This window comes from Rhinolophus sinicus, linkage group LG16 (genome assembly GCF_036562045.2).
Source record: "Rhinolophus sinicus isolate RSC01 linkage group LG16, ASM3656204v1, whole genome shotgun sequence".
Lineage (NCBI taxonomy): Eukaryota > Metazoa > Chordata > Mammalia > Chiroptera > Rhinolophidae > Rhinolophus > Rhinolophus sinicus.
The window spans coordinates 24,055,885-24,081,814 of record NC_133765.1 but is presented as its reverse complement, the minus strand read 5'-3'; the positions used below and the strand labels follow the sequence as shown (position 1 = coordinate 24,081,814).

Below are 25,930 nucleotides of genomic sequence, written 5' to 3'. Positions count from 1 at the left end.
AGAAGATGAAAATAGTCTTGACAGAATCAGAAATCATAGTATATAACAGAGATACATATTACAGCAGGGCGAGATGTAGAAAGCATGTTGTTTTACAGCCAAGGATCATTCTAACTTTCTGGAAAAGAATCACAGAAAGCTAAAATTCTTGCTTGAAAAGTGGTGGCATGCATTACAGTGTTAAATTGTAATGACAATGATCAGTAAGAATTCTGGGTAATTAATACAGGAGTTTTTTAGCCACAATGGCAAAGTAGGAAATCATCTTTGCTTCCACCCAGCTTCTCGTTCCTGTCCCCTAAAAGATCTTCCCCAATTGATTTCCACAACCATTTCAAACTATCTCAGAATTCAAACTCTTTGAAATTAAACACGCTCCTCCAGTTCATATTTATCCCTTACATGGTTCATGAAAAAAGACATTTCTATTGATTCTCACTGTGTGCCAGGCATTGTGATAGATGCTGAGGGAATAAAGGTGGGCAAGATACAGGTACTCATCCTATTATGAGAAGTTGGTATATAGTTCCCTTGTCATGTCTTTGTCTGGCTTTGGCATCTGGGTAACGCTGGCCTCATAGATTAAATTAGGAAGTGTTCACTCCTCTTCCATTTGTTAAAAGAGTTTGGGAAGGATTGGTGTCAATTCTTCTTTACATGTTTGTAGAATTCACCATTGAAGTCATCTGGTCCCTGACTTCTCTTTGTTGAGAGGTTGTTCACTACTGATTCCATCTCTTACCTTGTTATAGGTCTATTCAGATATTCTATTTCTTCTTGCGTCAGTTCTGGTAGTCCGTGTGTTGGTAAGAATTTATCCATTTCATGTAGGTTATCTAATTCGTTGGGTTACAATTGTTCATAGTAAAAGGTAGCTATATAAACCCTTCCCTGCTATGAAAGATAAATAATAAAATAAAGCCTACAAATAGTATAACAGAAGCATGGAGAAGGGAAGGGTTAATCTGGGTTTAAAGGTAGGGAGATGAAATTCACAAGAGAGGTGACTCTTTAACTGGGTTCTGTAGGGTGAGTAGGAGTTGGTTAGGTGGAGATGTGTAGGAAGGACTTTCTAGGTAGGGACACAATATGAGCAGTTGCAGAGAGGGATAAAAATGCATGGTATGCTCTGAGAATATGAAAGAGAAAGAGCAGAGAGGGGGTGCTGTGGGCCAGTAAGATGTGAGATTGGGACGAGATCATGAAAGGTGCTAATACCGTGCTAAGGATTTGAGATTTTGTTCCTTGATTGATGGGAAGCCATCAACAATTTTTAAGCAGGAGTTTAAGACTAGTGTGTTTGTGAATTTCTAGAAAGGTTGTTTTGGTGGCTGTATCGGAGGGGACGGCCTGGTGGCAGGGCAACTAGGTTGCTGCTGTCATCTATCACAAAAGATGCTACCAGAGGAATGGGGCAAGTAGAAAGGAGAGCGAGACTGGATCCCTGAGACCCTGTGTGGTGGAATCAATAGGGCAGAGAGACAACTAGTGTTGAGGGAAGAGAGAGGGAGAGCACTCCATGATGTGGTTATAACTTCAAGCTGGGATTATGCCAGTCCTCTGGGACAATGAGCAAGTTCACTCTTGGACGCTTGGTATATTTTATTTGTGTATCTGTGGAAGGAAGTTACAGACATGGCTGAGTTTGTGTTGTCACGTTAATTATAAAAGATTCAAGGGGAAGAAAAATCCCGAAGAGAATAAAGATGTTCTGAAAAGCATTCTTGTCTGAAGGAAGCTGCATGCAAATGGAATATCCTTGACATGTAATTGATTTCAATAATCGTGATGACACAGTGTTTTCATTCAGGCTGTGCAGCGGGGCTTTGAAACTGTGGGAAATTGACAGACAGGCCCTTGTTAGGGGAAATAAAAAATGGTTTCAAGTTACAGGGTTGAATATTTTTATTTTTACTCTTCATAGGAAAAAGAAATATCCCATCATTTACAATAGTCTGAATGGCACTTAGCATTATTTCCTTCCTTTAGTAGATGTAATCTAAGATTTTCCAGATAATAAAAAGCAGTCTGAGAAGAGTGGATGACACATTTCAAAATACTAATATCTGAAATATGTTGTTTTATAGATTTAACTTGACAATCATGTGAATTTCTTTTATAATCATAAAAAGTCAAAATGAAAATGAAAAGTCTTTTTTTAAAACGAAACAGTGAACCTAAGTGTGCGTTGGCTTGGTGGTTTAACCACATACAAGTGACTTTAAAATTCAGCAATTTAGAGAGAAATACCTTAAAGACAAAAAAGAACTAAAACATAAGAAACAAACAAAGAAACAAAACCCAGAAACACTTAAACATTCTCATTAATCATACTATTAATAATAATACCACTGGTATTGTTATTTCAAAACTATTTTATGTACATTTTTATATTAACATACTCTTTTATTAATGTATAAATATATTCTTATATCAATGTTGTTAAGAACCAAGATTTTTTTCAGCCAAAGAGAAAAGATATAAAAACACAAAATCAACCAAGGTGAACATGGCCTCGTAATCCTAAATTTGAACTGGAAGAAATAGGAACTCATGATGTATTTTCTCTTTAAAATGTGTTGTACTTCCCAGCTTTGGTCACTGTAAATACCTAGAAACAATGAGCAACCCAGGAGTAATGACCCAGACTGTGGTCTCTAAGAACCAGGTCCTGGCAAAAGGAACCAGAGGTTCTCGGAGAAAAGGCTGATTCCAGGACTGGGGCAGGAAATGTATAAGATGATTGTGGGACATCTTGTTAAATTAGAAAGCAAAAAAAAACCATCAGAGACCATGGGGTTGTGTCAAAAGGACTCAAGAACCAACCTGCTGGCTCCCACTGGATAATGATGGGACCCTTGAGAATAATAATAATCGCAATGCATTGATATACCAAACATATTCAATGTCCATAAGTTCATGATGATACGAAAAACAATACGAAACAAATGAACCCCCAAAACTTCATTGGCTCCCTTTGGAGGATGTTAAAGAACCAAATCCTCATTCTGAAAATTGGTAAATAAAAGAATTAAGTAGTCTTCTTCCCTTTCCTCTAGAAACTGCCTCTTAGTGTAATCAAGTAGCCAATGAAGGAAAGCCTTTTCTATAAAAGCAGTCCTAATAAATGAGAAGGAGTAATAGAATTAGAATGGTACCACTTTGCAAATGCCCAAGTTAATAAATGGACCTACGTCATGTTCGTCATTGGCTGTAATATTCCCCCCAACCCCAAAGAACACCAGACACCATGTGTCTTCCGATGGAATAACTCAACTCCTAGGAAATATTCTTGCCAAAAACTCTAACCTGAATCAGATCAAAACTCTAAATCTAACGACCAATTTACAAAAGATAGAGGAATATATTAAAAGACACCATGTGGATACAATCAACAAAATCTAGACTGTGATAAGCTCTACAGAGCTAATGACCCAGTTTTTCCCATAAACAAATTGCAAGGAAAATAAAGCAAAGAGACAGAAACTACAGATAAAGGAAACTAAAGGGACACAATCACCAAATGCAAATGTGGGGACCTCGTTTAAATCCTAACTCAATCACATCAGCTGTACCAAAAATTTGGAGGTTAGAGAGACAACCAGGGAGAGTTGAACACTGACTGGGTTTTTGACAATATTAATGAATTATTGTTGAGTTTTTAGGAGTAATGATATTGTGGTTATTTATTTATTTTTTTTTAAGAGAGAATCCTTATTTGTTAGAGATGTATACTGAAATGTACGTAGATGGAATGATATAATGACGTCTGGAGCTTGCTCTGAATAATCCAATTTGGGGGAGGGGAGTAGGTAGGTAGTGATGAAATAATAGTGACCATGAATGATGGGTTGTTGGCTCTCCATGATGGGAATATGGAGATATTATTTTTTCAGCTTCTGTATATGTTTGAACTTTTCCATAATTAAACACTTAGGAATAAGAAGCACCAACATGGTGGTTCTCATTTAGTGATGTGTCCTAGGGCAGACATGTCAGGATTCTTCCCTAAACTTTAGACACCAAAGCTGCATGGTTATTTCAAACTCATCAGTGGTGAACTTTCCCTAAGACATCAAAACTTGAACATAGACCTAATTTGAATGGAGCTGATCTTATTTGAATAGAAGCAGACAGATATTTGCACTTGAAACCTATATGTCCAATTGCCTCTAGACCTCCCTTCTTGAATGTCTCACAGGCATCTACCTATAGCTCAACCTGTCTACAACTGAGTTCACCATCTCCCTCTCAAATAAGCAGACATCAATTCCTCCCCCTAAGCAAACGTCACCACCAGTCACCCAGTTGCCCAAGCAGAAATCTGGAGTTAATTTTATCATCTTTTTCTTAGCCTCTCCACCCTGCCCCCACCCCCTACACCCCCTCCCCCCATTACCCAGCTCTGTTGATTTTGCCTCCCAAGTTTCTTTTAAATCACTTTCCCTCCATCCAGGTCACCACCATATTTTTCCTGGACTCCTGCAATAGCCTTCTTACTGGTCCTTCATAGCTTAAAATTTTTCTGCGGATTCCTATGACTTCAAAACAAAACTCAAACTCCTCACCATAGGATGCTTTGCATCTCCCACATATGACACAGCTGGCATGTAATAGGTGCTCAATAAACTGTTGCTGTTAGATTAGGTGAAGATGTCTGAGAAGCCTTCTTATCTAAAAGGATCTGCCAGTGTCTCTAAACCCAACGTTAGCTATTCATTTCTGATCCCAGCCCTTAATTCTAGGAGTCCACTTTTAAAATAGTTGTAATCCAGAAAAAAAGAAAAAAGGACCATGGAAACCCAAGACTATATGCAAGAGTCTGAGGGCTGCTACCTACCAGCTGTGTGACTCAGTTAGGCTCTTTGTTGTCCTGTTTGTAAATTGGGGACAATAAAACTAATTTTATAAGGGGGTTGTAAGATGTGGGAATTATTTTTGTGTCTGCTCTGTTTAACACATAATAGCTACTCTATGAATAGCTATAGTTTAGATGGTTAATAATTATAAAGAAAAATAATTATATTTTATTGAATTATAAATATATAATTATAATTACATAAATTATAATTATTATTTACCTATAATTTAATAATAAATTATAATTAAATAATTATAATTTATAATTATAAATTATAAATTACAATTTATAATTATAAATTGTAATCTATAATTTGAAAATGAAAAGTGAATTAAAAACAGAAAATTGAGCCAACAAAAAATCAAGTCATACAAAAAAAGGTTCATTTAAAAAAATAGTAGAACCAGGGTCATCCCTTGAGAATAAAGGAGGAAGTTTATGCATGGATTTTCGTCACATTGCCTCACATTTATTAGTTTTGTGACCCTGGGGAAGTCACTTAACTTCCCAACATTTCAACTTCCTCATCTCTGAAATGTGATTACCACGGTTTCTCACAGAATGGGGTGGGGAGGGGGGGACATGTAAAGGAGATCACGTACCCAAGCCATGAGACATACAGCAAACACTCAATTATGGCAATTGTCATTATTATTTATTAAATGATTTATTTATCCAAATAAATGGATTTAGCATTATCACTTTCATCATCAAATAAAAAATGAATCAGAAAATGTAACATAGTAAATGATGTTAAAATAAATGATCTTCAGGCACTACTTGTAGTTCTAAAATTTAGAGTACATGAGGCCCAGTGTGAATTCCTAACATTAAAGTGTGCACAGTAATCTATATAGAGAAATGTCTGTGTATCTCTTACCCAAAGAGGGTGTCATTATTTGGAGACTTCAAACAAAAACATGATGAATGCTCCATTAAAGAAATAGGAGGATAGTTTTGTGACCCTGGGGAAGACCTTCCCACACATGAGCAAAACACTTCCATGGGAACCCATTGCTCTTAACAGTTTCTATGAGACCCTGTATGACCTGATCCCCTGCCCACTTCTCTGACCTTATCAGCTGTACTCCCACTCATCCCACTCAGTTCACTGAACTTTAAATTCTCAGGGCTTGTTCCAGCCCCAGGACCTTTGCACTTGCTATTCCCTTTGCCTAGAGTGCTCTCCCCCTTCCGGCATCTATACAGATCTCAGCTCCTTTTCAGAGAGAACTTCCCTGACCACCCAGCTAAAGGGAGTCTCCCTCTCTGGCACTCTTTCCAAACCACCATTTAGTTCCTTCACAGCACTATTTACAATCGAACAGTATCTTGTTCCTTGCGATCTCCATCTCCTGTTAGCATAAGTGTTCTTTCAGGGCAGGGCCCATGCCCACCTTGGTGTCCCAATGTCTCCAGCACCTGGCATGGTGCCTGACACAGGCTGAAAATAGTCAGAACCTTAGGAGCCAAATGGAAGCAGTGGTGTCCTTTGGAGAGGGGGGTGGGGAATGGAAGGGATTCCTGAAGTTTTCATGGTGGGGGGATTGGGAGTTTACAGAAGGGAGGGCAATGGGAAAGGGAGAGCAGGGGCAGGCTGCTGCTTGGGAATTGTACCTGAGTTTATTCATAGAGTCTTTCTAAAAGGAATGGTGGGGGTGGGGGAGAGAGAGAGGGTGAGGGAGAGAGAGAGAAAAGAGAGGGAGAGAGGTGGGGAGCAGGAGGGAGAAATGGAGAGACAAAGAGAAAGACAAAAGAAGTATCCTTATCCAAAAAAATAATGAAGTTGACACAGAAGCTCCATCACACATATCGCTTATTTTCTGCCTGGTATTTCGGGGTCTGTGCTCTTTCAGAGCCCTTATTACCCACAGGCTCCTCCGAGATGCAATCTGAGAGGATCCACTTGGGGGAACACAGAGACACTTGGACCATTGCAGTTGAGCATTATCGTTTCTTTCCACTTCCTCGTTATGAGCTGGGAATAAAGATAGTTCCCTTAATTTCAGAAGAAATGAAAATGATTTTTCTTTGGGCTGTTGGGTAACTTCCCTCCCCTTCTCACTGCTGCCGGCTCAGATCCACATGCCCCAATTTTTGACTTTCGGGAGACCCTTCTCAATCAAAATGTTGTTCCTGAATGTAAATCTCAAAACAGGAATTCAAAAAAAAAAGGATGCTCAAGGCAGCTGCATCTTTTTCTTTTTTTCACTGCAACCAGAATATACAGTCACAATCCACCTTTCTCTTCCTCATTTTTCTCTTTTCCTTGCAGAGAAGAAAAAAATGGAAGTGCTTCTTTTAGGGCTGAATTCTCAGGAAGATAATGTCATGTTGGGGTGTGTAGCCTCAGAAAACGACTCTGGAAATTAGTGTGTATACAGCGTGTTCTGGAAGTGAGAATGTTGAAATGAAGTGGAAATGGCAAGGGAGGACAGACTTTTTCTTTCATTTTTTTTAACATGTTTCTATTATGGCTGATGAACCAGCCTCTACAGACTTGGCTCCTGGTGCTGCCATGTGGCTGTTGTTTAAAGTGTCCCCTCTTGTCTATCATCTCAGGGCCACTCATCTATCTCTTCTTGTTGGTTTTGTTGAGTTGGTCCATGTTGTCACTATTTCAGGGAGTTCTTAAGTTCTGGCTCCTGGATGAATCCAGATTTCACTGAGGAGCCATGGCCCAGAAATAGTACATATTTGCTTGACAAGTTGATTTATTACCTTTCATGCCATGATTAAAGGTTAACTTTCATTGAACAACTGTTCCCTCTAAAGAGATAAATAAACACTTGGGGACATGTGTGAAGGCCCTCTCACTGGCCTCCCCACATTCCCTCTGTTTCTCCACTCATCTACTCTCTCCACAGCATTTTGGTTTGAAAGCATAAAAGTAGTCCTGCCACGTGCCTGCATAACACACTCAGTGACTCCCTAAAGCCCTCAGGACTCAGCCTAAGCTCGCTATCCAAGCACCAAGGTCCAGCAGGGTCTGGCTGTTTATTGACCTCTCTAGCTGTATGTCATACCTGCTGTCTTTGAGGCCGGGGGACCCAGAGCCTGGATGCGTCGCTGAGGGGCTAGTCATAGAAGCCCCAAACAGGATTGTGGACTAAAGACTACGTTATGCAAATCAGAGCACACACGTTTGTGGAAGAAGCAGGAGGAGATAGGTCCCTACAGGGAGGCTGAGGAGGAAGAGAATTTCACTTGCAGGCGCCGCGTTAGTAAATGAGCTGGAACTTGTAGGAAACTGTGGAAGCTTGTGCGCCCAGTTGATGCAGGGGGCCCGCGAAAGGGAACTGATGTAGAAGTTCATGGCTTCCGCCTGCGTGAATTCACAGCTAAGCATTCAGAACTGGGCTTGGCGTCACTGCTGGCCCGTAGGACCAGGGAGAGGTAGAGAGGGTGCAGGGAAGAATGAGGACAAACCAGGAGCTGCCGGCACCTCTATGTCTGTCAGCCTCTCCGCACTCCTCATGATGACCTGCCCAGGGCGATGGCTGCTGCTTCACGAGGGTCTCCGTGGGCCATACCACTTCACTTTTGGGTGACTTGAACTCAGAACCATACAGAGGAAGGCAGTCTGGGAAACTTGGTCCCCAGCGTTATCAAGTTGCCAACAGAATAATCCAGCAGAGTGGGACGGGGTGAAGAATAAGAAAGACATGGTCCCTGTACCCAAGGAGAAAGAGCAGAGATATCCTAGGAGGGTATTTGGGAAGTTTGGATAGTATGTGATGTGTGATGTAATTGTCGCCACCATATCTCCATCACATCTCCAGTAAAATCCACACCCCTTGGCTATACGTTCCAGTTGACTTTGCTTCTTTCCTTTTCCCTCCCTCCCTCCTTTTCTTCCCTTCTTCCTTATAGATGCCTTGAGTCTGGACGGAAGTTGGCCTGGAAACAGCAAAGCCTGCAAAGGTGGCCCAAGCACATGCCGTTTCCATTTTATTCAAAGGGGACATAGATTTTCAATGTTGCGTAATCCCAACCCTCTCCTTGTAGGTTAACTTTCAATCTTGTATTTTAAAGTTACAAAAGCAATACCTCTTTAATGAAAATCAAGCAACACAGAAGTGTAATAAAGAGAACAAGTGAAGCTTATGTCTCCCCTGCTCCCTCCTTGCCCCATTTACTCCTTGTTTCATCATCAAAAATGCGGAAGCCCAGAGAGGTTAAGTGCTTTGCCCCAAATCACACAGCACTCATTTTGGCCTTATAAAGGAGCTTCTTATGAGCCACCCATCTCTTAAAAGACCACACTTTCAATGCCTGTTCTCTTAAGTGCTGATCGTCCACCCAAGAGGACTGAGAGCCTCTTCACATAAAACAATTTGCATTGATCATTATGGTTGCAATTTTCCGTTTCTACATTCAAGTGGGCAGAGGGAGGGTGATTATCAGGCACCATAGGGAGCGTTTCCTTTGGGGTGGTTGTATCCTGATGGGAGCAACTATGGATCAGGGATGGGCCTCTGTTTTAGAGATTCAATTTTCGAGTTCACTTGCAAACAGTCAACTTATTCATTTATCTTGGCAGTGACCAGAATGCTTGTGGAGACGTCATCTGTTTCAGGAACTTTCAAAGTCTTTGCTCATGGCCCACACAGGAAGAAGTACATGTTATAAAAAAGCCCAAAAGACACACACACACACACGCACACACACGTGTGCACGCACTCGCACCCCTGAAACAAACCTTTCACAAAACAGGGCTTAAAACTAACTGATTTTTATTCTAGTCCATTTTACTTCATTATTTGAAAATGCTGCTTGCATCCATCTAAATGTGTCTTGTGACCTAACCATTGGCCTTGAGTGGCAGCTTTAAAAATGCTGATCTAGGGAATTTCTTCTTGCCATCAAGGAATCTCGAAAGGACGCTACATTCATCATCAGAAAGTCCCTATGCCTTGAATCAGAGTCGAGAACATCTGTGGGTTTTGAGGCCAAGTTCGGCAAGGAACTGCCATAGATCTGCATGGGTTACCTCTACTCCACAGTGGGGCTCGCTTCTCCGTGGGGCTCGCTTACATGCTCATGTTTGCCAAAGAGTGATCATTGTTCCCATTCGCTGAGTGCTTACAGTGTGCTAAGTGATGGAGAGTAAAAAAAATAAATAAAAGTGGTCTAATCACATGGTAGAAATGATTCGACAGATGTAAGGGAGAGAAAGCAGCCCTCTGCCAAAGGTTCTGCCCAGAGACAAGAATAATGGAAACTGAGTTGTTTTAACACCTGCTGGCATCAGTGGGACGTGGAAGGGAGAACATCTGCCATTGACATCATTGTGGTCACAGAGCATGACACAGTTTGCACACCCTTGGAAGAAAAATAGCAGTAGGGCTATTATTAGGGAGGGCTGCTCAGGTTCAAAATTTGGGGGCGCAGGGCAGTAAATCTCCCCAGTGTTATTGCCACAAGGTAAGGAGAAGAAGCAGACACGCAGACCTCAGAGGTCCCAAGTGGGATGCTGTGGGCAGGACCCTCCACAGCAGGAAGAGTTGGAGCTGGGGAAGGAGAGGCTTTTTTGTTTTGCACTTGAGAACGCCAGGCAGGAAGTGGGCTGCACATTTCCATCTGCCTTTGATCAAGTTCACGTAGACAGTAAATCACATAGTTGCACGCCCAGGTTACTTCACTGGTCAACATCAGTGTGTGGAAGAAAACTTAGGCGGGGAAAAGACAGATGCCCTCTCTCTCCTGATGCTTAGGATGGGGCCACAAGGCGTCCTGTTGTTCTTTAGCCGAGAGGGTTAGGGATTCGAACAAAGGATCAACACCAAATACTTTGTGTTTATTGAGATCAAGCAAATAACAACTAAGTCAAGATGTAAAACATTTTCAGGCCCCAGGGGGCTCTCTCCTCCCTCTCCCACTTCACCTCCACCAAAGGTACCCACAATTCTGACTGCTATCAGCATAGTTGTGCCTGTTTTTCGATTGCATGTAAGTGGTCTCATACCACATGTATGGTTTTGTGTGTGTGTCTGGCGTCTGTAACTCAGTGGCATGTTTATATGAAATGTCCATGTTGCTGCTTGCCACAGTGCTTTCTGCTTTTTCATTGCAGTGTAGTTGACCATGCGGCACTTTATCCATTCGCTAGTTGCTGGATATCTAGGTGGCTTCTGTTTTGGCTGTGGATGAAGTTGCTGTGAACATTTGGTACAGGTTTTCTAGGTATACATAAATACGCAATTGTACATAAATACTCATTTCTATAGGAGATATATATGTACATACATATACATATATATGTATATACAGAGGGTGCCAAAAAAATGACACATTTTAAGAAAGGCAAAAACTATTAAAACTGTAATACTCAATATATACTGATAACAAAAGATGAATACAAGTCACGTTTGACTTCGGCAATTACAAGAGGTGCTCAAACTGGTTAACGTCAGCGTCCAGACGCTTCTGATTATGGCGAACTACTGCTTGAGCAACATTGACCAAAGTGTCCACTTGTAAACATTTTTGGCACCCCCGGTGTGTATGTGTGTGTGTGTGTATAATATATACATATATATACATATATATATATATACACATACATATATATGTATATATATGTATATATTATATACATATATATATATATATATATATATATTCATATATATACATATAAAATCTTGGACTAAAACTCCTTGGTCATGCATTAAACATATATTTGGCATTACAGGATACTGCCAAGCAATTTTCCAAAATTGTCACACCAATTTACACTCACACCAATGTGTGTAAGAGCTCAACTTGCTCCACATCGTCGTCAACATTTGGTTTTGTTTGTTTTAGCCATTCTGACATAGAATGCTGTTCTCTGCATCATTATATGTTATATTATTTGGGTGATCTCAAATCCTCATGACAAGCCTATTATTGTCCCCATTTCCTGAGTAAATAACCAGACGCCTTGGGAGGTCAAGCCACTTGCCTAAGGTCCCTTGGCCAGTGTATAGTAAAGCTGAGAGTCAAACTGTACACCTAACGTCCTGGGTTCCTAGGCCCTACTGGATATGCTGTACCATGACCAATTCTCTTTGTCACCTACCAGGTCAATGTTTAGGGACACAGTGCCCATGGACTTCATCCACCTGTGTGATTGTATTATTTCATCAAGTGTCACTTCTGGGTCTGGGCGTGTATCCTCACTCAGTCCTATACTTCCCTGTATTGTTAGAACTAGTTCTTTTGCATTATGCAAAGTATAAATTGCAGCCAAACCATACAATATATATATTTTTTTTAACAGATAGCAGGCTACTTGCACCAGTGACCAAGGATTTCATTCTCCTCAATGGGGGAAAGATTTCCAAACATGCAATGGACAGACTCTAGGGGATTCCTGTGAGCCCACGTCCTAGTGTTCACTCCCCTGAGGGTGGGTAGGACGTGCGACTGGCTTTTAACCAGTACAACATGCAAAGGGAGTGGGAGGTTTAAGATTATAATGCCCGTCTTTGATGAAGTCAGTGGCCATATTGGGGAGGCCTATGAGGCTAGGATCCGAGTGCAGCCTCTGGGAGCTGAGGACAACCTCTGGCCAACAGTCAGCAAGAATCTGAGGTTCCGAATCCAACAAGTCATGAGGAACTAAATGTTGGCAGCACCCACATAACCTTGGAAGCATACCCCTCCCCAGTCGAGCCTCAACTGAGAGTGCAGCCCTGGCTGACACTTGACTGCAGCCCAATGAGACCCTGAACAGAGGACCCCATTAAAACCATACTCAGACTCCCAGCCTACAGAAACTTGGAGATGGTAAATGTGTGTTGTTTGAAGCTGCTAAGTTTGTGATCTTATTGCTTACACAACAATATCGAATACAAAAGCCCTGTCTCTGCATGAAGACGCAGAATGCAATCAACAAATGTGATTTGATCAGCCAACAGCTCTTGCCCCATTAAAGAGCTGTTCATAGACAGCCACACCATTTCTAGATGGAAGAAAACTCCCCATGGAGCTGCTTGAGTTCTACAACTCGCTGCCAGCAGATGAAGGTTTTTGGAGTCAAGCATCCCATGAGGTCTGGACTCTAATCCCATAGTCTTGGGAAACCACTTTTTCTCTTGCACATTTGTTGGGTGGGTTCTCAGTGTGATTGGAATAGTCCTAAAGACTCCCAAGTGGGTTGCTACTTGTGGCAACATTTCTTGAGCAAGTGTTCAGCTGAAGGAGTTTCCTAATCATGCACTGGGTTTCCACATGGATGGAAAGTAAACTGATGCAGCAAGAAAATGGGTGTGCATAGGGGAGAGGTCAGATGCCTTCAAATCCAGCTCTGGCACCCAGATCCTGTGGTGACCCTGCAGAACCTTTGTCCTAGAGCCATCGATTCATCCAACAAGTTACCGTTTGCATGTGGCATCTATTTGCATAGTACACACGGGTGCCTGGCACTTCCGAGCAGGAGGCTAAACAGACATTTCTTTTCAAGGCCTCAAGGGTGGAAACACTTTGGCCTGGTATTGCTTCTCATTCTTGTTTGTTTAGAAAAATTAAACCTGGATGGACAGAGCTAACATTTGTTTGCTTCCTCTCATTCCTGTTGAAGGCAGTTTATAAGGAGAGGCCTCCAGAAAAATCCAGATACCCCCCCACCCCCCTCCCCACCTGTACCTTTTTCTGAACTAGGTTAAAGGGAGGGAAAGGTCATTCTCCAGAGAGCGGCCAGAGCTCTCTTTTGCAAGGCCAGTTGGACCATGTCACATCTCTGCTTAATGCCATCCATGCCAGCCCATTGCTCTAGGGCAAAAGCCCAGCTTTTAATGTGGGCTCCCTGTAGGGCCTGACTTCTGCCCTGTCTCAGGCCTCACCTCACCCCCTGGCCCCTTCTTCTGCATCCATGCTCCTTCTCAGCGCTTTTTCCCAGGCTGTAGCCTCCACCAGGAAGCCATTTTCCTTCCCCTTTCTGCTCATCCTTCAGTTCTCAGCTTAAATGTCACCTCTTCAGAGAAGTCCTGTTGGATCCTCACCTCATTAGGTGGTCCCGTCATAAGTGTGCTCAGAAATCTACATCCTTTTGGCACATAGCGCAATTTTAATTAAATGATCAATTGACTACCGATGCAGTCCCCCTGTGAGGATGTTATTCTGTGAAGGTAGGGTGTGTCTATCTGGCTCCCACTGTCAGCCCAGTGCCCGGCACACAGTAGGTCCACAATAAATATTTGCTAAATAAATGACTCATGGAATGAAAGAATCTGTGAATGAATGAATGAATGGAGATCGACATAATTTTTTAACCTGAGACCTTACTTGGCCCCCTGGAGAGATGAGGAGAGCCTTCCTCATCATTCTGTGATTGTCACTTTAGTATTGGGATTTACGGAGGCTGGATTAGGATTGTCTCCCGGGACTGATGTCTGCTCTCAGAGAGGTCAGGTTTGGTGACGCTGACAGACTCCATGCATGTCATAAGGCTGGCAGGGCAGAGGGGTGACATGGTCTGGTCACCGTTACAGGAAGGAAAGCTTCAGGACTGGAGTGGATCCAATCCCCTATTCAATCTTAAATGCTTCAGAACTGGCCTCCAGAATGTGATTCTCTGAAGGAGAGCATTCTAGACTTGGGAGTGACCAGGATTCCAGGACTTTTTGTGGTCTCCGGCCAAATTCCATCCTCAGTTATTTCCAGAAACAATTATGTACAGTGGGGAGTGGGGGGGCCTGGGAGTGTGTGTGGGTGTCTGCGAGTCTAGGCATAGAGTCTATCAGGCCTGATGCAGACATCACTCATTCAAGTCCGATGAGTCCTTATTGTGTGCCTTATTATCTCATTTAATTCTTTGCAATTATTAATCACCCTCAGTTACTGAGGAGACAACTGAGATTAGTTTAAGTTGCTTAGTCTAAGATCATACAGGTAATGTTTAAAATGAGATTTAAATTGAGACTACATTAACATCCATTCTCTTTCCTGTCAACTATACCACAACCTTAAATCACTCTAGCCCAGTGAAGTCAGCTGAATGATTCCTAGGGTTGAACCAGCTGCTGCCCCTAACACATTACACATACGCGCACAAACAATTCTGGTGCATGAAATGCTTTTAAGATGGGAAAAGCCTACCGTTTTATAATCAAGCATGTGGTTTAAAATTCAGACATTTCTGGAAAAGTTGACCTACCAACAAATTCACACTAAGGTGTAAATGACTGATAGGAGATCTTTGCATGAGAGCCACTTTTGATGAAGGAGGAGGACATGGAGAGCAGAGGGACATTTGTGCCTGAAGAGACAAGAGGAGAGGAACAGAAAGAGGGCAAGACAAGAGAAAAAGGCTTACGACATAGAGGGAGCCACAGAAGAGAATCCTTCACAGTTTTCCATTATTGCTTGGGGTAGCGCTTGAGCAGTGACTTGAATGGTGAGACTCCAGGAAAAGACTCTGAAGGACAGCATTTCAAGCAAAGGGACCAGAGGGGAAAAGCCTCCAAAGTTAGAATCAACTTGGCCAATATGACCCAGGCTCAGTGAGTAGACTTGGCAAGCAGCAGGAGGTGAGTTGGAAAGAGCATTTTCATGGGATCTTATAGCTTATATCACACACTTGAACGTGTACTATGCCAGCTTATTTCACCCAGCAGCCCCATGACTGTACCCCATGAGAGTACAGTGACATTTAGAAGACAGGGATTGGGGGATCAAACTCTAGGCTCAGCCTGGGTTCAAATCCTAACGATTTAGTTACTGTACTTGTTTCGCAAGTGATTTGACATTTTTCTCATGTTTAAAATGAGGCCAACATTCTCTGTCATGGGCTCTTGGAGATTTAATGAGATAGTCATACAAAGTATTTAACATGATAGTTGGCACACAGTAAGCACTTAATACATGATACCTATTATGATTTCTATTTCACACAGCCAAAGTGACTTATCTGGAAGAGCATTTCAGTTTAACTATAAATCTGCTGGGATTTATAGTTAAACTGAAGTGTCTCAGCATGAGTGTTTTCTTTTTAGTGCCTGCCACATTGGTGGTACTCAGTAAATATTTGTCGAATAAGTAAGAGCATGAACTAACGTGGCATGGATCAGGCAGAAATAGAAAGCAGAACATAAAATGGTGGGCAGAAACGTTTGCAGATAATTTGCTAGGCAATGGGGAGCTATTGAAGGTTCTTGAGCAGGAGTAAGGAAGTGTCGATGGCTAGAAAGAGGGAGGATTTGGAAGCAGGATGAACAGTTGGCAAGCTGTGAGCATCTTCTAGATGAGCAATAAGAGAGATTTGTTCTGGAGGTTCCAGTTTGGAGAGAAGGAAGGCTTTCCTTGCATACTAACTGCTGCTTTGGAAGCCTACAAAGCACGCTGGGCAACTCCCCTCCATTTTGGCACACTTCGTGCACCTCTGCATGTGAAGTGCTGTTCTGCCTTCTGCAGCCACCTTCACGCAGGCCTTCTGGATTGTTACCCTGGACTCCTCTAGGGTACCCCCATTCACCTGTCCTATATCTCCAGCCAGCAAGCTTACAAAAAAGCACATCTGATGTCATCACTCTTCTCTTTGAAATCTGCAGGTGGCTTCCCACTGCCCCCAAGATAGCTTCAATTCTCCTTTGTGGTTCCCAGACCTGTATCATCTCATTCCACTGAACTTTAACTTGTCTCTCCCTCTTCTCCTTTCTCTTGGGGCTGCCCACTCGGGCTCAGCTGACCTGACCCCTCTCTAATTTGGAATCCTCCATGTGACGCCTGCCTGAACAATTTCAAGGCCTGAACTAAAGGTTCCAGGGTGACCTAGAGCAGGGCTTCTCAGGCTCTAGTGTGCTTGGAAATCGCTTGTTACAGGGCACATCCTGCCTCTGTAGGGTGCAAGCAGGGCCTAAGATTCCGGTGTTTCAGAAGAGGCAACACCTAGGAGTTTGCAGAATCTCAGGCCCCACCCCAGAACTCCGAATTTGAATCTGTGTGTTGGCAATTTTGGTACGTGTCTGGGAGTGCTGGTTTAGAGCATCTCTTAGGAGCATGTGACCATCTTCCTGGCAGCTCTCGGGGGGCCTCTTGGACCAGGGTTACATCAGACATGGTCCAGGCACCTTGATTGTGTTACAGAGTCTGGCCTGTTGGAATCTATACCCATGAGTTCTGACAGAATGAGACCAGTTTGGGAGCTGTTACCCCCCAACCAAGAGAAAAGAAACAGAACAGGCTGAGATGGGAATGAGAGATGGGCGCTGAGGGGTAGATTCACTGAGTACCTACAGCCGTTGGCCTGTGTGGCATGCTGCCAAATGACTTGCACCTGTAAGGTGTGACATCGGAGAGCTCTAGGACTTTTCTTAGCAGAGTTGGGTCTTTGGTGGCCTTTCTTGGGTTGGTCTTGATATAAGTTCCCAGCTGAGTGGCACATGCCCTTTCAGACAGAATCTTGGAGGGAAGGCTACCAGGTTAAGGGTAACTTAGCAATGCAGAAAAGTTCTCGCCTTTTGTGGCTTCTCTATCCAGAGGTCATCTTCTCACTCCTTGAGAGGGAGACAAGATGAGCTTTCCAGTCCCATGGAAAAGCCAAGGCCTGCCCTGGGTGTATGAGGATTTGGGGGAGCCCACTTTCCCAGTCATTGCTGGCCCTGATACCTGCCTCTGACTTCTTGTTCTCTAAGTCTTCTAGCTGTTCCTTTATCTCTGGTGCTGAGCCCAGCATGGGTCCTGGTTCCCCACCTCCCCTGCAAGTCGCCATCAAAGCACCCACAAATACACCCACGAAGAAAAATGAAGTTGTAAGGATTACCAGAAAGCCATGACCTTTGTGTGCAAATCTGCAAACTTAAAATGGCACAGAAGACTGAAGAACAGATTTCCTATTCTTGAAAGTTCCCTAGACTTCCTGCCCCACCTATGGGGTTTTTCACTGGCTACCCATCCTATGGAGTGCCTGGCCTCAGGCCATCTCATTGCTCTCTCTCTTACTCCTTCCTTCAAGTTCTCCTCCAAGTCTTCTGCAATATTAGACAAAGGAATTTCACTCTCTCCATCCCCAGGCCTGAAGATCCCAGATCCACCTTTGCATAGCCCATGCATGCATCATGGTTCTTAGCTGCTGGAGAGCTTTCTAGGCCATTAGCGGCAACAAGCACCAACAGGGACCTGGCGGTTAGAGCTCATCCTTTACCAGGATGCACTCTCTTTAGTGGGCACTTGTGGTTTTCAATACATTTTTTTTTGTCTCTCTTTAGGTTATCTCCTGATAGAAAGCTGAATCTTTGAGGCAAACCATCTACAACCTTTCATGTCATTCATTCTTTCATTCACTCTTCATTCGATACCTTTATTGAGCAGGGTCAGTGTGCTGAGCACAGATGCTGGAGGAACAAATATGAATGTGCTTGTTTCCAGAAACCTGCTGGTGGATTGCTCACTTCACCTGTGACTGCAGTGACAGTGACAATTATTAATACCCGAGGTATCACCTAATACAGTAAAAACTCACAAGCAGTCACTGAGGGGTACGAGTATTCTTCACCTTGCAAAGGGATTCACTGCAGGATTAAATAAAGCCAGAGCATTTTAGAATTTGCAGGGACCTCGGGGACCAGCTCATTCAATCCTTTCACTAGGCAGCGGTGGAAAAGGGAAATTTAAAAAGCTTCGGAGACTTGTTTCCAGTTATTCAGCAATGCTAGAGCCAGCGGGTCACAGCCAGCCGTGCCATTTCATTCCCAGGACTGGTCTCTTCCCATCATGCCTTGCATCGTGTAGAGATACTCCAATGATGATGAGGATAACAACAATATTTTTGAGTGCTTCCTATGTCCCAGAACCTGTTCTAAGTGCTTTCATGTGTTACCACATTATTTCCATAGCAGTCCCATTAATATCACTGAGAGACTGCTGAGGCACAGACAGATTTAGCAACATGTTTAATTGTCACACAGCTCAGAAGTAACTGGCTTTGAGGTTCTAATTCAGTCCATCTGGTTCCTGAGCCCCATCATACTCTGAACCACAACTCTCCAGTTTCTCTTTCGAGGGGACCAGGAGCCCCTGTAGGGAAATGTATTCCCACCCACCTATTATTTAAAGAAGGGTACTTCTGTATTGAAGGTCATTTCAATGCTATGTGAATCAAAGCCTACAGTCTTACTTTTCGGCATATCATTTAAAGTATTGAGTTGGTATGTATGGAGCTGCCTTTCAAGTTTGTAAATATCAAACTTTGCTGTTAAAGTAGCATAAAAGTAGTTCATAGGATGAGCATGACTATAAGCAGAATTGTGACCAAGGATAGAGGTGAAATGGGACGGTGGTTCTGGTGTGTTAGAAATACCTGCAGCCTTTAGAGTTAGATGTGTGGAAACGAACTCGTTCAAATCCCAATTGAGTGTGGTTTTCTCGAGTAGGACGATATTTAGGGGGCTGTATTCAAGTGTCTCTCAGCAGGGATTGGATTAAATATTGTGATATTAATGAATTAAGGTCAGGTATGTTCTGCTGATCTCAAAAATCTTCTAATTGGAGTCTTAAAGTTGACTTTTTTCATGTGTGGTTGATTAATTTCCCAGAATAATACCCATCCCTCCCCCATAATCCAGGGATTCTCACCGGGAGTACAAGTCCCACTACACCCAGAATCCACGACAAATAAGACCAGTTAGTTCCCTAGTTAGCTTTTTCTTTAAAGCTGTTAACAAAATCAAGCCTGGGGAGTATAAACTTGAATGTATCCATCTCAGCAACACCTCCCCAAATCAAGGGAAGTCCTGAACGAAAGAAAAAGAGAACATTAAAACTGTGCAGAGTTTTATCTATTATCACAAGCAGCGTGAGCCCAAAGTCATGTACATCTGTCTGGGGGAGGAAAACGAAATTATTTGCAAGGGAACATTATTGGCTGAGTGCAAATGGGGTTGCTATTTGTTTTTTCCCTTCTTTATAATGGTTGTAATGATTACAGGCTGGTGATGGTGTTTAAGCAACAGGACCCAGCAGGTCAGTTATGACAACTTCTCACTGTCATTAGTGCCTTTTGTTTGCAGCAAACACAAAACTGTTCAGCATTAAGAGATTACAGGGAAAGAAAGAGCGGAGGGGAGTGGAGAAAGTGAGAGAGCAAAGGAGAGAACCAGAGAACCGAGGTTGGCACACTATTACTACCAAAGAAAGATACCCTTGGGGGATCCAGTCAGCTGACTTCAGTGGTGGAGGGGACCCAATTTTGGACTCTGTTCTTTCTTCTACAAGACCAATTGCATATGTTTATAAAGGCTAATCATTTTTGCCATTTGGGCTCCTAGAAATGCCCCAGGGAGATGTTATTTTTGGTAAGGGGTCTTCCTGCTTCAAGTGTAATGACTGAATAAATCGTTTCAGTATCTAATATGCTAGGATAAAATAAAGCAAAAAAACCCAAAAAACAAAAAACCAACCAAACACACACAAAAAAACAAGGAAGTGTGGTGACCTTTGTTGGGGACCTACTCGGTATAGGGCAAGGTGCAGGTTTCTGTGTTTTATCTCCGCTGTTTTCTCAACAACCCTGGGATTAGTGGCCTCGTTCCCACTAGTAATGAGAACAGTAAAGCAAGGGAGGTAATAGGTTGCCTCTAAGACTACCCAGCTAGCAGGGTATCTCTTGTTCCAAACTTACTATATTATACTGTGCTGCAAAACAAAATAAAACAAAAAACAAAACACACAACCCCCCCAACAAAACAAAAAGGAAAAAAAAATCTTACCACCAACAAAATTCTTAACTGAAGTCAAAAAGTTAGAAAAAAACACCAACTCAGTATTTGGAAGACCAAGAAAATGTAGGGAGAAGTCTGTGTTTATTTGATGATCTGATTATGAGAAAGCGAAAATGATAAAGACATATTGAAAGAAATCGTATTAATTAAATCATAAAAATGTGTTAGGCTTTCTTGGGAACTTACCCCTCCTCTTGGGGTGATCCTTGACAAGACATTCTGTGTTCCTGTTTTTAGACCAAAAAAAAGTGGGCGGAAAATGAAAGTTTGATATTTGGTCCATGCAAAGCTTCGTCTCATTCGTGTATGTTTGTGCTCATTGGTCATTTCAGGTTTCTGTTGCCTGACCAGCTACTTGGACTTATGTTTTTACTTTTTACACGCCTCTTGTCCTTTTCTGGACAACCTTACGAATATCCTGCTGCGGATCTTGAGAAATGCCTGGTAAAACTGGCCAATTGTGATGGCAGGCATACAGGGAACAGATTGGGGGGGGGGAGGGTTGTTGTGGTGAGAAAGCCAGGGAGTGAGAACAAAAGAGGGCAGGGTTCTTGTGAGGACCAAATCAGGCTGCTTCTACTGTGACATTACATTTAATATCCAAAATTTGACCATAACCGTTTCTGGTGAACTGTTAGCCCGGGAAGCTATTGACAGAACATTTAAAATCCTAGTAAAATCTAGGCTTAGGGTGCAATGTGACCAATGTGGATGAATTAAAGGGATTTCTTTTTTGAATAATTAATTCCCAGCTCAGGTGTTCTGAAGACTTCTGGGTGTCCTCCTTCCACGCCACTCCAGTGAGCCACCTGGGTTTTGAACTGGACTTGTGGGTACCACTGGGGAAAAGTTAGAAGCAAATGAAAACCCCAGGCCCACGTGGGGAGTGGTGTCCAGACACCGAGACTGAGGACCAGGAAGCTGGAAATTCCCTCTTGCCTTGGTGTTGTGGCCTCGAGTTTTTCCACTTCCTCAAATCATCCTTGTGGTGGGTCTGCGTGCACAGTAGGTGCTCCCTAATTGTCCCTTAAACTGACGGTAAAACCGTAAGAGCCAGAATACTAGTTCTAGTTCTCAGAGACCATTTTAACACCCACGTTCAAACCTCTGAGTACAAAGGAGTAGTGACCACCTTGAGTAGGTAGCTCCTCCATCAGCGGGCTCCCTAAGGGCAGCTCAGCTCCCAGGGGGGGCTCTCATCCCACTATGCCCTGCTAGGCATGAGATAAGCAGCTTTCTCCAGCTGTTAGGTTTCTCTTTGCTGAGTTCGGGGGCGGGGGAGGGGGCGGTGTTCAGGGTCAGAAGGGGGTTTGGGGGCCGACCAGCTGGGCGATGTTCATGAGTGGCCTGGATCACGGGTTCAGCATTACCTGCGGGGACAGGTGGGGTACATGCTTTGCTTGGGACCACCCCAGACCTCCTGGAGGAATGCTGACTGACACTGTCCGGTTTGAGAACTACCATGCCAGGGCACAAAGACCTCCCCACTGCCACTTAGGTGGGGGGTATCAGGTCCCGCGCAAGTCCGATTTGCTGGGGGGCAATGGGGGCATAAGAGCGCGGGGAGCTGGGGGCGGGAAGTTGGGAGGAGGAGGAGAGGAAGTCCCTCGTGGCCACCCTAAGGGGAGGGCGGGACGGTGCCCGAGGGAACTCAGTTTGGAGGCGAGGGGTGTGCGGACCGGGCTGGTCGGCCCGAGCGCGGAGGACCACTGACCGCTGGCCGCGCGCTGCCCGCCAACCCCTCACGGAAGGGGTGGGAGCGGGGGTGCGTGCGCGGGGCCGCCAACTGAGCGCGCGGGGGGCGGGGCGGCGCGCATTGACCCCAGCGGGCGCGAGTCTGCGGCGCGCGCGGGGCGCTGAGCGGGAGGCGCGCGCACGCGGGAGCGCGCGGGGGGGGCTGCCCCGGGGCGGCCCCCCCACGTTGGGGCGCGGCGGGCGGCGGCGGCGGGAGGGCGTCCCGTCCGGGTCCCGAGGAGCCACCACCGCCGCCGCCGCCGCCGCCGCCGCCGCTCGCCAACATGGCGGACCTAGAGGCCGTTCTGGCCGATGTCAGCTACCTGATGGCGATGGAGAAGAGCAAGGCGACCCCCGCCGCCCGCGCCAGCAAGAGGATCGTCCTGCCGGAGCCCAGGTACCGGCTCCCCGGGCCCGCGCCGCCCCCCCGCGCCGCCGCCCCCCGCGGCCGCCAGCGACCCCCTGCGTCCGGGAGGGTCGGCTGCTCCGCAGCTGCTGCCCCGCGGCCGGCGACCTCGGGGAGCGGGCGCTGTGGGGCCAGCCTCGCGGTTCCTGTCTCTGAAGTGGGGTAGCGGAGGGCTGCTGCGAGGAGAGAGCGCCGCAAAGTGCTCTGCGCGCGGCGAGCGCCCCAGCAGGGGGCTGGTAGGATGTGGTTGGGACTTGGCTGGAGCAGCTCCATACCTATCGCCCCCTTCTGTCCCGTCGCTGCCTCCGTCCAGTCCCGTCCCTGTCCAGCCTTCTAGCCTTATGCCTACGTTGCTCCCCGTTCTACTATTGCTGTGGATCTGTCGTGCCCTCTCCCTGCCTCTCCGTTCAGTTCGATCCCTGCCCCTTTTGCCCCATCTCTGTCACCCCTCCTGTCTCATACCTATCGTCCCCTCCAGCCCCATCCTTAGGGTCCCCTTCTGCCTTCTGCCTGTCATTCCCTTGTACTCCACCTTGGCCGTCCCTTCCCTGGTTCCTGCGTCCCCTTTCCAGCTGCATCCTCTCCTCTCAGCTCCCTCTGGGCTCCTTAGCTGGGGAGCGCAGGCGTATTGCCTTTTGTCCCAGGTACTTAAACTGCAATTTTCAGTGCTTACTCCCCTGGAGGTACACTAGTCTAGTCAGCTTCCTACCCTCCTTTCCTTTCCTTTTTGTGTCACCAGGCGGGTAATGAGTGGGTTGTGACCTACGCAGTTTTCTTTTTGGGACTGAATGTGTGGTCACCTGAGCTGCTTCCTTCAACTTGCAGATCTATTGGTGGCACTTTGTTAAAAGATTGAAATATGCTTCACTTAAAAACGCACATTGAAAAGACAAAAAAAAGCACATTGAATGGGTGATTCCAAATAGGAATTTGTTGGTTAAGTGACCAGAGAGGGGCCCCATGGAATTGGCAAGGGGCTTGGTGAGGTTCACACCAAGTTGTAATTTTATCTCGAACATGATTTCTTATCGATGAGCTAGTAAAAGACTAGTTCATATCCTTAGTACGACCCCAGAAAAGATCGTTCACCAGATTAATAGTGAGTTTCTAATAGTGCATCAAAGCATTAGGGTTGGATTCCCCCCCTAGCTTCTTTCCTAATTAACATTATCATGAATTGTACAGTGAATGTGGTTCTTTGACCAAAAAATAGCTCTTGGTGGAATTGATGGTTAAAAAAAAAAAAAAAGCGTCTTCCTTATGGTGAATTTGAAGCCATGCAATTTTGTAAAATATTGGGATCTACACCAAATCAGTTCTCCATTGGAAAGCGTCTGTCCTTCAAGCGTTATACACCCAAGATTGCTTCAGTGTTACCTTCATATAAGAAAAAAAAAATCTTCTTTTTGATGCGAAGTGATCACCAGATTGTTTTTTACAAGTCCATTTATGAGCCCAAGCCCTGCTATATGGAAAATATCAGCCCCTTTGAGTTACTTGTTGTGAAAAGCCAGATTGTGTAAATGAATACATGCTTGCAAGATATTTTTGGCTTGCTGGCCCTTCTTAGCCCATGCATCTTGTTGGTTGCAGAGAGAGCTTTTGATAAGCAATGCCAAAGCACTGAAAATTGGGGAAGAGTACAGACCTTTTGGAGTAATGTGAAACTGACATTCTGGGTCCAGACTTTAACAGGCTTGATGCTACTTGAAAAATCAGCACTTTTTAAAATTTCTGGCGAATGACAAACTAAGTAAAACAAGAACCCTCAAATCAATCCTGAATTTCATGTAAAAAAAACAACAACACTGTATTGCTCTAAATGTGATATAAAATGCTTAATTCCTTTTTCTCCTGCCTTTCCTACTCTTCCTAAAGGGTAGGGAGCCCCAAGTATATAGAGTTTCTATATATAAAAATCAACAAATCTTAACTCATGCAGGTTTTTTGGGGGTGTGTGTGATATATAATATCACTAAAATTAGGAACTTCTGTTCATTTTTTTTATCTTGATGTTTCGAACTTAATGTGACTTCTGCTTTTTTAGTGTCCCTCTTAAGAATATATTATGTGCTTAGGGTATTTATTTCCTTGTATAAATGCCTTTGTTTTCGGTGGTATTCTTTTGTACTGCTTTTTTCTTTTAAGGTAGAATTAGTGACGGGGAGCAAGTTTCTTACAACATTTTAGAAATTAGAAATATCAACAGGAGAGTAATTTTAGGACATAGGTCTTTAGTAATTGTTATTCTGTTGCTATTTTTTAAAATAGACTCTTGAATTAGGCCCTTGGAACCTCCTCCAGGGATTCTGATTTGTTTTGTATTTATCTCAAAGGCTTTGGCTTTAGTTTTGTAACTTGACCATTTAACAGGAACAACCACTCCTTGTGCTGTTTTCAGATCCTGTTACCTTGAGATTATCAGGTAAAAAACATCTTGCAGTTTTTTTCTACCACTGGATGGCAGTTAGTGGCCGACCTGCTCTATTTTGGAGGGGTGGGGATGGAAGGTTAGGGGATTTCTAGACTTGGTAAGAAAGTTAATTTCATTTAAAATGCCTCAGCATAGTGACTCAAAAAGACGAGTGTGATTTCACACTTTTGGTAAAGGTTACTGGTCAGATGTTTTCTAATGAGAGTTTCTATTTCAGCTTCACTTGGGAGAGATCACCAGTCCTTGGTATTCTTGAAAAAGAGGTTTAGATTTGTATTTTTGGTATCTAAATGAGAAGCATAAACCTTGTCACTGGCCTATCACTAGTGACTTTTTCTTTCCAGCTAATAATTTGAAGCCACTATAGTGTTCTGTGGGCTTCCTTATTTTAGTTACTTTGCCTTTTCCACAATTTTCGAAAGAAAAGCAACAGAACTCAACAATATCTAGTTAATTTAAATGAAACACCGGGGCTGCAGTCCCCTGCTGGTAGGGGAGAATTTCAGAAAATGGAACATTCTGCCCAGGGGAGACGTTACTTCTCTGAGACAGCAAGAGGGAACAATTTTGTTATGTTGACACATTATTCAATTAACTTACGAATGAGTGTAAATCGTGTGAAAGCTGGCTATTTGTTCAAATTATATAGCCGCTTTACTTTGCTGAACCATTTGTTGAGCTAATGAAGCTGATAATGGGATCTGTTGGGAAGAGTAAACTGACCCAAGGAGTCACTGTGCAGGCCCAGTTAAAAATGTGAGCATTCAGACATGCGTGCATGTTGTTTTATG

General features: G+C 43.9%; 1 protein-coding gene across 2 annotated transcripts in view; it reads left to right on the top strand.

Annotated features, from left to right (window-relative positions):
- The first annotated feature begins 22,488 nt into the window (after positions 1–22,488).
- GRK3 (G protein-coupled receptor kinase 3) overlaps positions 22,489–25,930 on the top strand; it is a 118,620-nt gene continuing 115,178 nt past the window's right edge. The window contains exon 1 of one of the 2 annotated variants that reach the window (XM_074321795.1): positions 22,489–22,696. In XM_074321795.1, the coding sequence (XP_074177896.1) occupies positions 22,584–22,696 (113 nt within the window). In that variant the 5' untranslated portion in view covers positions 22,489–22,583. The remainder of the gene's footprint in view (positions 22,697–25,930) is intronic. The other variant, XM_074321797.1, reaches the window with a different exon arrangement.